The sequence below is a fragment of the Xenopus laevis genome, chromosome 1L (assembly GCF_017654675.1).
Source record: "Xenopus laevis strain J_2021 chromosome 1L, Xenopus_laevis_v10.1, whole genome shotgun sequence".
In the NCBI taxonomy this organism is placed as follows: Eukaryota; Metazoa; Chordata; class Amphibia; order Anura; family Pipidae; genus Xenopus; species Xenopus laevis.
The window spans coordinates 108,808,876-108,821,720 of NC_054371.1; the positions used below are offsets into that span (position 1 = coordinate 108,808,876).

At 41.5% G+C, this 12,845-nt stretch overlaps 1 protein-coding gene across 1 annotated transcript; it reads right to left on the reverse strand.

Annotated features, from left to right (window-relative positions):
* Positions 1-1,836: 1,836 nt before the first annotated feature.
* Positions 1,837-11,589, reverse strand: midn.L (midnolin L homeolog). The gene is made up of 7 exons (NM_001086209.1): positions 11,357-11,589; positions 10,000-10,087; positions 9,771-9,833; positions 8,111-8,461; positions 7,532-7,661; positions 5,974-6,237; positions 1,837-3,990 (listed from the first exon to the last, which is right to left on the reverse strand). The coding sequence occupies exons 1-7, from the start codon at positions 11,554-11,556 to the stop codon at positions 3,725-3,727; spliced, it is 1,362 nt and encodes a 453-aa protein (NP_001079678.1). The 5' UTR covers positions 11,557-11,589; the 3' UTR covers positions 1,837-3,724.
* Between the last annotated feature and the right edge of the window lie 1,256 nt (positions 11,590-12,845).

The following is a 12,845-nucleotide window of genomic DNA, read 5'->3' on the forward strand; positions in this document are numbered from 1 at the left end:
AGACACCACAAACCAAATGTACAGCTGATTGTTAGGCCAGCTTAATATTGTAGACCAACTTTTTTACCTGTGAGCGGCACATGCAAAAAGACAAATTCCTTGTGGATGCCAAATATGGCTGTGAGAGGCTAATTGATAGCCCCATGTGGACTGCTAGCCTGTAGGAGGCTCTGTTGTGCATTTGTTTGCCTCCAAAACTTGAAAGGAATGTAAAGGAACAGTAACACCAAAACATTAAAGTGTTTTAAAGTAATGAAAATATCATGTACTGCTGCCCTGCACTGGTAAAACTAATATGTTTGCTTCCGAAACACTACTATAGCTAATATAAACTAACTGCTGAGTAGCAATGACAGAAATGTAAAAAAAGGCTATATGGCACAGGATAAAGGAAAATCAATTCATACTCTTTTCCTGGACTGAAGCATGGCAGTGGAAACTAAACATGTGCCCACTGCCACAGGAAAAATATCGGATAACAAATAACAATATGTTCTACAGAGCTTATCTGCTGTGTAACTTGAGCCTTTTTGCTTTTGAATAGCAGCCCCATGGCTACACAGCAGCTCATTGATATAAACAATAGTTGTGTTTCTGAAGCAAACACAGCAGTTTTACTGCAGGGCAACACTGCATTATATCTTTATTACTACAAAACAATTTCACTTTTTCACGTTACTGGTCCTTTAAGCCAGGAATTTTAAAATGGGCACTTATTATAAGGCCTATGGGAGCAGCATGTTATACTGTATATAACATTGCTATAGACTATGGCAAATGCAGGATTACCCACACATGGATAGTTGCATTAGAATTTATATAAAGATATGTGGCATACCTGCTTTTTTATCTGTAGGTCTCCTTTTAGCATTATGCAGACATAGCAAAGTCTTTGTTGCTATAGCATCCTGCAACTGTTTCCTGTGCCCACCCAGCCACCCCCTAAACCCTTCTCTTCATTCATCCTTTCTATAAATAAGCCTGATTGAGGAAAGGAGGAAGAAAGAACTACATGAACCTTGGGATGGTTCTGTCTGCCAACGGCCAGCATTATATTGACCACGGCACAGAGTTGTAGAGCACATACAGTGAAGGAGGTATTGATCACACACATTGCACCCCCCCCCCTCAGGATACCCGTGGCCTCTTCCTGTCCTATACCAGGAACACTCACAGCTGCTTCTCGGCAGACACAGCACTGGCCTCCCCCTCACAGCATTAAATTAACACTTCCCCTCCCAAGCAGAGGTCTGTGTGCAAATTATTTTACATGTAGGAATCACCAAATGCATTTAATGTCACTGTAAAAGTAGCTAAATAGACTCCCTCAATCATGTTCAGAAAATGGTGGCATTAAAGAACCATTTCAAGTTAGATTATGTTACTTTGATACATTTTATAATAAGGGAATGAACACAAAGAACCTAAATGTATGCTGTTTTTCAGCAGGCCTGGCAAGTATTTTCTTCTTTTCGTTCTTAGCCGAGAGCATTGTTTTCTTTACATTTGTAATGTACCTAATTTATATATCCGTCGCTCTTTAAACAAATTGCTAGAAATTGGTGATTAGCAAAGCCCATAGAAAGCAAAAATACAAAGTTTCCAAAACAATAAGGTTGTGCTATAAATGCAGACTTTGTTGGGAGACAGTTTTTGTAACTCTGTATCCACACTTTGTATTAGGCTTGTAAGTTTAATATTAACTCGCATTCTCACTTAATATGTAACAGTAGAAAGGTCCTTCAGTTTCATTTGTTAAATGCTACATATACCTTTTTTTTTTTTTATATACAAAACAGTTATGACATTCCCAACAGAAAAACACAACAAGGCGTGTCCTGCTACATCTTTATTTCGAGGATTATTTCTCCCCTTTTAAGTTAAACCTCTATTTCTTTTTGTCCAACCCCTCCCTCCTCCCCTATCAGCTCTGGCTACACATGGTACAGAATACATAACCCAAGCCCCTGGCCCTCCCCCCATGGTTACCAGAAAAGAAGCACAGAAATTCCTGGGTTCCACAGAGAAAAACTAAAACCGTTATATATATATAATATATATATATATTTTCAGACCTAGGGTACTGTGTTCATATCTGGAGACCAGGTAACAAGGAGGATTATAAATAAATTAATAGAATGTGCAAAGAAAGGGTTCCTAAAGTTCAGTATGATCTATAATCATAAAAGAATAACTGAAGATCAATATCCCCCCTACATTGAAAAGAAAATATAGGGATATCATATGTTCACATACATCGGCCAAATGTGCTCTTAAGTGGAAGGGCAGCAAAGCAACATAAATGTGAAATATAAATTAAGAAAAAGGCAATAAGAATGAAGGTTATTACTGATGAAAAAAATAATCGTGGATAATCGTTGTCATGTTCAAAGTTGTTTCTACATGAAGCAAAAGCCATGCACAACCAAATATGGCCGCATTTATATACAAAGGAGCAAAAATGAGGAACCCCCCAGCAGACAAAGGAATAATTCTCTCACCTATACAATTAGATTTAATTTAAAATCCCTGACAAGATAGCCGCAAGCAGCCCCTCTGACCCTCAGACACAGAGGTCAGGTAGTCCTGAAAATGTACCTCATATATAGACACCCACAAAGCAGAAGAGAAAAGAAAGAAAGAATTCTCACGCACAGGCTGCCAGGAAACACGCCTCACACATGCACAGAATAGTAATTACGTCACAGCTGGGACATGGGCCCTGTCACACAGAGGGGGGAGGGGAAGGAAGAGACTATGGACCGAGGCAGAGAAAGAGATCCAGGGAATGGGCAATGGCAGGAAACAAAGAAGATTTTTTTTTCTGTACCAATTCTAGAATTCATTTTCATTGTATGAAAAAAAATTCTGCTCCAGGAACACTTAAAAAACGCCAGTTACATTTAGACAAAACAGAATTGTCCTAAATTATTGATCCGGGAAGTTATAAAACAATAAAATAAAAAGCAAGCAAAAAAATCAACTTAATATCCAAAGTGTGAGGTAAATATGATAAAAAAATGTAGGAAGCTTGGACAAAGCACTCAGGTTGCTGCCTCCCCCTAATTTTAACAGATAAGGGGAAGCACAACGTGCACAGAAAGGCCTTCCCACAGCCAGTCGGGGATGGGCAGTAGCCCATAGCATATAACGAGTGATGCTACATATGACAGTACTGGTGGTGGACAGGTTGGAAAAGCAAGGGGGTTATTATAGAGTGCCTGGTCCCCCTCATTCCAACCTCTTGTTCACACAGAGGCAGACGCTTCCTGAAAAGCAGCATGTCAAAGATTTAGCCTGGGTCAAATGGCTGTGTGCTGTCCAACCAGGTCATAAATGTTCCCTTCCGAGTATGAAAAGCGAGATGGTGGTGCTTGCGGAGTGGGGTCTCTCATTCTCTAGGAAGAAAAAGAAAGTCGAAGAGTGCACCTTATTGCCTTCACGCTCCCTAACAGCGCAATCTTGTTACGCTCCACATTTAGCGTTTAAGGCAGAACAAGTTATTGGAATTTAAGTTCACTAAACATCGAGATTATCTTTTCTTATTATTTTTCATGTCTTTTCCCACTTCGCTTTTCTTTTGCCGATCATAATATATTCTTCTGTTGGAAGAAAAAAAATCAAAACAAAAAGCTTCTCCAACTCTGCATGGTCCATACCAAGTGTGGGAGCAGGCATTCCCTGGAGCACACCAATAAAACAGAGGATGCTACAGGTATACATCTCATGCCACCACAAACTCTGAGTTCAGTTCAGCCTTGACATCCGGCTTCCACAGAGAGTCCTCAAAGTCAATCTCCAGGCTGCCCTCCCCACTAGATGTACTGCTGTTACTGCTGGTCCGACTAGATTTTCGAGTGGGCATCCAATGATATGGAGCCCTTGAGTCTCTTCTTGCCTTCCTGCGCAACCTCTTTTGATGCATAAGCAGTTGCAAACGCTCCACTTTGCACCGAGTCGCCCTATTTTCCGTCTGACGCAAACGGTCTCCTAAGAATGGAAACAAAAAGTATATTAAACAATAGCACCATTATGATTATTATTGCATACTATTGGGAAAAGAATAATGGTGCCTGATACTCGAGTGTATGATCTACTAGGCCTAAGGACACAACGTAAACACCTCACATGCACTGTGTGCTGCAAAGCTTTGCTAATTACAAGGTGATCAAGCTTTTTTTTAACACTTAGCAGATGTTTAGGATTAGCAGTGCTAGTCAAACACCAAAAAAGGTGTTTACGTTGTGTGCTCAGGCCTAGCAGATCATTTGTTCTGTTGATGCCAGAAAGGAAATAGTCAAATATGGCAGTGTCCATAAGGCCACTAACCTAAATAATTTACTCCCCCATAGCACCCGGTTTCTTTGTTGATTCCACATAATGGGTGAAAGAGTCCAAGGATTATCAGCACCACACAGCCATTGAATATTTTATCATGAGGCTCCCACAGCTTCCTGCTGTATAATGGGATCTGCTCACCCCTCCCACACGCAGTCCTCTTTGTTCTCCTTACACAAAACCCACAGAATGAAACTGGCCAGATGCATGCAGGCCCTCCCCCCCACTCGCTCTGTGTTTGCGCATGGGGGGGGACACCTTCCCAGGTAAGAACTATAGCGTAAGAATGTAACAAACTATAGCGTAAGAATGTAAAGACAAAATGGGCACATACTGCCCAGCTGTCTACAGCAAGCACACTCAGCCCCTCCTTCCTATACATTTACACTAATACTGTCCTCTAGGTTTATATTGACCTAACAATCCCACTGCCTCATCTAAATCCTATGTACACTCTTCAGATTTTGAGGGTTGCTTTATCTCCTTTCAGAACATGCACAGGCGGCTTCTGGGGTTTTTTCTCTAAATTAGAAATGGATTAAAAAGGCTCATGGGAAGATAGCACCACGTTATATCAATTCAAAAACACCTACAGGCAGCAGATCACTGGGTGGGGGTTGGAAACTGCACTGTGAATGACTCTGAAAGGTCTTTGTCTGCACCCCCACCCTTCAGCAGCCAACTGAACAAACATGGCAACCGCTTCATCCCCCACCCTTACATATATAGGGGGGAGGGAAAGGTCAGATAATTCATTCAGTGCTGAATGGGGCATTGCTTACAGTTAGGTTTAATTTCATATCAACTCACATGTAATATTCCAACCACTGTTAAGAAGTTAATATTATCCTTAATAAAACATAGTACAGGTATAGGATCACTTATCCGGACACCCGATATCCAGAAAGCTCTGAATTACGGAAATTATGGAAAATTATTTCCTTTTTCTTTGTAATAATAAAACAGTAGCTTGTACTTGATCCCAATTAAGATATAATTAATCCTTATTGGAAGCAAAACAGCCTATTGGGTTTATTTAATGTTTAAATGAATTTCTAGTAGACTAAAGGCACAAAGACCCAAATTACGGAAAGATCCATTATCCGGAAAACCCCAGGTCCCGAGCATTCTGGATAACAGGTCCCATACCTGTACCTAATAAGGCAACACTTAGTAAATCGGACTAAATAAGGCTTGGGCCTTGGCGTGTATTCCCCATTAGTCAGGCAGCAGAGAAGTTTCTGACTCCTACTAAAGAGCACATTATTAGTTTTAATGTAAATAGTCACTAGTAGGGACAGGAAGATTTTGTCTCAAAATCTCAAACACAGAGTTCTGGCCAAAAACCACCTGTTACCACAGACCACAGGCAGTTTCCATTAAAACTAATTAGCTTTTTGGGAAGGTTTGGCTGTTTCTATGCCTGCTGAAAAAAACTGGCCAAGAATATGTCCCATATACCATGAGTGCAAGAAGCAAGTCATGTAACCCTCCTCAGTTAGGTATCATGTTTCAACTGTAGGATCAATAAAACAGATTATGCACCTAAAGAATCGGTGTACAACACTGCATTCAATTAGTAAGCCATTTCAAAAGCGAATAGCAAGCAAAAATACTTAGCACCAAATTACTCACCACTTGGTTTATATGTGCGGGTCTGAGTCTGGCAATGGCCTACTGGATGAGTGGTTTGCTGGGGAGAGGTGCTTTGGGGAGAGGTAGCTTTAGCATTCCTTGCCTGGGATGCACACTGGGTGTGACATCGGAGTGTTGTTAGAGACGGTGGCATACCCTGGTAGTGACGGGTGGCACTCAACAGATCATTTAGAATCTGTAAGATGGTCCCGATATCCCTGCGGGGACGACCTGCACTGTCCTGGCACTGTGGATGCAAGGTGCCTGAAGCAATAAGAGAGTAAACAGAAATCAATTAATCAACAACACAAAATAACGTAAAATTAGGTGAATTTTGACAAGGCATATAACAGATATGGAACTTTTAATTCAAAAAGCATGTATCAAGAAAACTTCAAAATACTCCATTGCTATTTCACATAGCATCCTTTATAGTCAAATACTTTATTTTTGACCAATTTGTTTTTTGAATCAGAGATTAAAAATACATTTAAAATGCTATAATTAAATAGCATCACATAGAAAGCACTAAGGAACAAAGATTTACAGAAAAAGAAAAATTACTTGAAGGAGACATTGAGGTGATCAGGCAGCAGGCTACATCTAAATGCAACACCTAATTTTGCATGCCTAGTGAATTACATGGTATACTTGAATCGGGGTGCAACAGTTGAAAATACTGTTATTGCATGCAAGATAGCTTGCAGATACCAGGTCAGTAATAAAAAAGGGTAAACACAATAAGATAAATAAGTAGTGCACTCTGAAAACCTATTGCCCCCCAAATCACTTACAATCTGTAAACGGTGTGAGCACTAAATGCTACACCTTGAAACAGAAACAATGATAGATCTGTGCAGCAGACAATATTTAAAATATTTTCTATGGGTATAAGAGCTGCATATCCTTGACATTAAGTAGCCCCTGAAGATGAAAGCAACATCAACAACTTCATAGCCAAGGTGACAATGCACTACAAACAGAAAAACAACCTCAAAATGCACAGGCTTCATGAAGGAGTGGAGAAAATTATTTATGAATGCACAAATAAAATATTGTAAACAGGGCACTGGGACAAAAAAAAGTCAAGATTAACTGGTCATTTATAAAGAGGATTCCCTGGCCATTCCAAAATGTATGCAGACCCAGCACTGCACAATTCCAGGGTGTCAACAAATGATGGACACGGTTTAATCTGCGGTCACCTTTTGTCTATAGCCCAAGAGGCCTAACAAAATGAAGCACCCATATCAGCAACATCACACATGTGGCGTTACAGCTTTTGTGAAGTAATCTCAGATTCATAATGATTAGCTAAAGCAGCATAGTCCAAGTTTTCAGTAGAAGGCAAAATAGTAAAATATACTTTATGTTTAATGCCATAAATAAGTATTTGTTGCTCTTAGGCAAGCTGGGGCCATATCTCTTAAACGGACACATCTGCCAACTTTCCTCAAGTTGGGCAGCCCTAATAGGCTGCAGTACCACTTGCAATATCTTTTCATGATTTTCCTTAAGTGTCAAGAAAAAAAATCCATATTATTCATGTGTCTCTTACCAGAAAATGTCCCTGAGAAAACACCAGGAGCATGGTTGACAAAGCTCTCAATAATCGCACCAGGTTTCCGGGATCTGCTGGATGGTGAAGAGCTTGTTCCCTCAGTTCCTCTAGTACTGCATGGTGCCTGCTGGGAGAGGCCACATTTCAACATTTAAGCTCATTTATAGAAATAATCAATCACAAATAATCTACTGCTTTCAAGGTATAGGATTCTCGCTTAGAGGGGTAGTTCACCTTACTGCTACTGCTGTACACAGTATTATTTTGAAAATAATCAATTGCTATTTTTAATGCCATTGCATTCACTTTTTTTTACACTTAAACTGCAGTCTTGCTGCGAGGAGATATTGTTTAATAAATGAAAGCCTTTGCAGAAAGATAGGCAATCAAAATAAGAATCTCTAAAACTTTTATTGTGACTATTAAAAGTTAAAATTTCAGCCTTGGGCCATATCATATACTAAAATAAAGGTGAAACTCCACTTTAAAGTCATGTGCATATAGGCTAGATAACCAGGCCCATGTTGGTTCAAATCCAAAAACATTCCACATTAAACTATGCCTCATATTCCTTACCTCTGCACAGGGTGACACAGCCACACCTTCTCCATGGGAACGGAAGACGCTTGTGGTGAGGGGAGAAGAATGGGGGCCATTGCAGTGTGTGGAAGAAGTTGGAGACAAAGTAGTGGGGGGAGTAGGGCCCGGTGTGCAACTTGCCAAATGTGAAACAGCAGACGTGCTTGTATGTAAGGTGCGGTACTGTGGGGATGCACTAGTCTCAGCTCCTCTGGTGATTACATGCCGGTGTTGGAGGTGAGAACTCCCTGATTGTTGAGCAGCCAACTGGAGTTGCACAAACATCATATGATCACCAACACGTAGCGCTAGTGTAAGAGGAGAACGGCCAGATAGGAAATCATTCACCTGACAAGACAAGTGAAAAGGGAGTTTAGTGGTTGCCAATATATTATTCAACCCAGCCATACAATAACATAACTTTCATTGATATTGGAAAGAAATAATTAAATTGCTGAATGTTAATTATGCCTATAGGATTTGTCTGCAGAACTCCATGTATCTACTACAACCTTTCAATATATAATTGTTCATATTTGCACTGAAAAAAGGGAACCACCTCTATCCTTATTTGCACTCTGCACCATTACAACCTGCAATGGAACACCTAAGGACAATGAACTCCCACACATTCACATCATGAACCCATTGAAACCTATTTCTGACCACTAAAGCAGTGAACATGCGTATATTCACCGAACAGGTTAAAAAAGCACACATTCAAACAGAAAAGGTCTGAACAAAACCCCTCCAAGGTATGCTGCAGAGATTGGAATTACATGGCAGCAAACCGCTCTCACGACTCAATCATACACACAGAGCTATGAACGCAGTGCGCCTTCCCCCACGTCACGACTCAGCCCCCCCCCATAACCAACCACCTCCGCATTACTGGACAAAGAGCAGAACATTAACCCTGAGAGTTCTGAAGAAAATATACAAATTATCCATGTGTATAAGGCAGGAACATTGTGTACTGTTGCAGTGTACATATGCACACAGTTCCTCTCCCTATTTTATCAGGCTGCTCTCTCTGACTCACCCCCCCCCCCAGCCCACGCCTGCAAGAACATCTAAAAATAGCAGAGTCCAGTACATAACCAGGAGAACAAGGCCACAGGGTGGAGGTAAAGAAGTGGAGTACAGGTACAGACATAAGCTTTTTGTGTGTGTTTGGTGTAAATGTCAAACACTGGAAAGACAAAATATATTATAGGTGCAGCTAGAGAAAGAGGAAGCACCCTTACTGAGAGTATGGAATGGGAACAAATTGTAACAACACAAGGAGTAAAAAATAAACATGAAAAGTACATGCAGTGGAGTGGCAGACAAAAAACCCAAATAAACCTTATGTCATATCCTGTATATTCTCCGTCATAGCAATAGCAATGAGCAGGAGCACTGGCACAGAGAGTTAATGTTTCCCAATATAAGATATCTGTACCTTTAAGAGGCAGACTACATTAAAACTGCAAGAGGGAGGGGCAGAGACATGGCAGAACTGCATACGCCCTCCAGTCACCATCTGATTAGCAACCGGTTTGTTTGTCGGTAGGAGACAAGTTTTGCGTCACAGCTTGAATGGTGACACAAAACAGAATGTGGCGATTCCCTTTAAACAACCCCTCCCAATGAATACCGCCCTGCGACCTCTCACCTGCGTCTCCGTCAAGCTCTCCAGGGCCTGCATTACAGACTGCTCAGGGCGGGACATCTGGGACTGCAGGGGGAAAAGAAAGAATGCTGAGAAAATGAACGACTTGAGCACCAAAACAGACAGAAAAGAATAAAAAATGGACATATATCTGGAGGAAAAACAGACAGATATACACTAGATAGAAGAGATTTCCCTATAATATTATCCACAAGGCATTTCCTTCACTCACCATTAATCCAGCCTCTACACTTGGCAGCAGGGTTAGTCTGCTGCCATCGGATATCCCCAAATCTTGCAGTTTTCCCGAGCTCAGGCGCCTGTAGTACACAGACAAATGAGTATTAATAAAAGTGTAGTGGACCCCTTCACCCTGGGTTAGGCCTAAGCGCCCACTGGGGGTACAACAGATTGTACTACTGTAATGGTAGTGGGTAACATCATGAAAGCTGCCTCCCTCATACCATAAGGAAGGAACAGTAGAAAAATGAATTTCTGCCATACTTTCTAAGTAACTTCCCAAAAGGGTAACACATTCTCCTACTCTTCTAATCTCTCTAACTAGTATCTAGCTGGCAGCACCCTTTCAGTTCCATGGCCTATAAGGAAGATGGTTTTTTTTTAAGCATATAAATTATTTTGAACTGCCTCAAACAAGCTTATTTCTCATTTTGTAGAAACCCAAATTGTGACTGGACTGTTGCATCACATTCAGAGCAGTTGGTCCCAGCCATTCAGTATGAAACCCACAGCCTTACTCCAAGGCCTACAGGCCTGGCCCTTGTGTGTACACAGACAATAAGAAAACTAGCCGTTGAGTTCTGCAGTGCGGACATAACATTGTATAAATACATGGTATTATTGTGACAGGGTAAACAGGGCACATCCCCATCTCTACTTGTAGCTATTTAAGCAGGTGCCACACTAGAAAACAGTCCATGGTTTTCTCATGCAGGGTCCTGTAGGGCCCACTCTGCATAGTGAATAATGTAAAGCAGTCCATGGCTATCCACAAGCTTATGGACCCAAGCCTATAGTTGTGCCTACTGGATAGACTTTGAAAGATCGAATGAAAATGTCATTTTCAGGTAAAATGTAGGGTGGCAGTTTAAAAGGCACACTGGGAACACTGGAAGGGGTAAGGGGCAGTTTATCATTGTGGGGGGGGGGAGGCACACACATATGCAATGCATTGACTGAAGTTTCGTTAGACAAAGACCGCCCCCGGGTACAGAACAAAGGACGGAAAGACGAAAGGTTCAAATCGACTCCTACGGTGCCATAACTGTCAGTAAAAAAAAAAAAATCAACCCTCGCCACCATTCTGGGTGATCTTTCCCGCAGCCCACTGGCTTTACGTGCTCACCAACTCTTCCAAAGTACTGAATGGTGGAACGCGTAGCTGAACAGTGGGAGGACCACCAAATCCTGCTCCAGGGAAACAGATTCCACTCCTCGGGGCGCAGATCCTATTGGGGGTGGGGGACTCCCTGGGGAGACCCCTTATCCGATAATATCCATTCATTAGGTACAGCTCCCGACTTACCCACCCCCCAACATGAAAACATTAACCCTTCAACCCTACTCACGTCTCCCGGTGCAACAGGGTGAGCCTATCCTTTGGCACCTTGAGCCGCTGCGAGATTCGTCGCTTTAGTCCATCTACGGTCTCGTCCGGCGGCACGGACAGCTCATAACGGGTGCCAGTGGTGCTCTGAATATTAAGGTTCATGGGCGTTTCTCGAGCTACGTTAGTGCAGCTCCGTGGGACACTGGGCTGCTGCTCCATCCGAGGATCGAACGCTTTACTCTAGTCTCTGCTGTGAGCTCTGGCGTGAAACTAACCCACAAAGTTACAGTGAACCTAGACCCAGAGCAGAAGCAGCTCTGACTACGCCCCTCAACCAATAGAAACACTCAACCTCCTCCCCCACGTGGCAAGGATGGAACGCCACCTTCGTGCCTTGTGACCAATCAGTGTTGCGGAATCCGTTCCAACGCGTTTGCCGCTTAGCTATGGCGTCTTGGAAGCCGCGCCCACCAGAGCCATTCATAATAAATTAAATTCACAACAAAGAACTGGGGAGACGTTGAATGCTGGAGATTTGGGGTAGAATGGAAAGAATGGAGACTGTAAGGAGAGCAGGACAACAGTCAGTGGTTTGGAGAGGTCCACTATATGTGTTTATATATTGTTTAATAAGACAATGCAATCAACACACACGCACGGTACAAATATGATTTCCTCATGGCTTGGCAGATTCCATGTGAAAAGTGGGGGGAAAAATAAACTACATTTACTTGCCGGTCTCAAAAACAATTTTCAATCCTATTAAATCGTTAAGGTTATTAGACTTTTTTTCTACTTATCCTATATGTCTCCTTGAAATTGACTGTTAGTACGATTTAAAGAGTACATTTAGAGACAGTTTGCAATTGGTTTTCATTTGTTATTATTTGTGGCTTTTGAGTTATTTAGTTATTGAGTTATTTATTCAGCTGCTCTCCAGTTTGCAGTTACAGCAATGGGGCTGCTAGGGTCCAAATTACCCTAGCAACCATACATTGATTTGAATAAGGGACTGGAATATAAATAAGAGAGGGCCTGAACAGAAAAATGAGAAATAAAAAGTAACAATAACAATCAATGTGCAGTTTACAGCACATTTGTTTTTAGGTGAAGTCAGTGACCTCAATTTGAAAGAGAAGACGGCAAATAATTAAAAACTGTAAAAAAAAAGAAAAACGAAGACCAATTGAAAAGTAGCTTAGAATTAGCCATTGTATAACATACTAAAAGTTAAAGGTGAACCACCCATTTTAGGTGGCCATACATGGGCAGATTTCATTGTGTGAAACAACCGATTTTAGGACGATCCAATAAAATCATCTATTGTATTGTTACATTGATGGGGGTGCCAACAATCCAAACATTTACAACTGTTCTGACCACATTGTTGGGACAGTCGATTGGACAGGTTTAAAAATTTTGGATGGGACGATCAGATAATCATTTTTAAACGAACGTTCACTGCACATGCCTTTAGTTTGAAGGGTTGGGTCAAATGCAAAAGTAAA

Bases quoted from the DNA above. Each gene is read 5' to 3' on its own strand.
- midn.L (NM_001086209.1), bottom strand. From the start codon at position 11,556: ATGGAGCAGCAGCCCAGTGTCCCACGGAGCTGCACTAACGTAGCTCGA. The intron at 9,834-9,999 runs GTGAGTGAAGGA...TTCCCCCTGCAG, and splicing joins GTGTAGAGGCTGGATTAATG to TCCCAGATGTCCCGCCCTGA. The intron at 8,462-9,770 runs GTGAGAGGTCGC...TTGTCTTGTCAG, and splicing joins AGAGCTTGACGGAGACGCAG to GTGAATGATTTCCTATCTGG.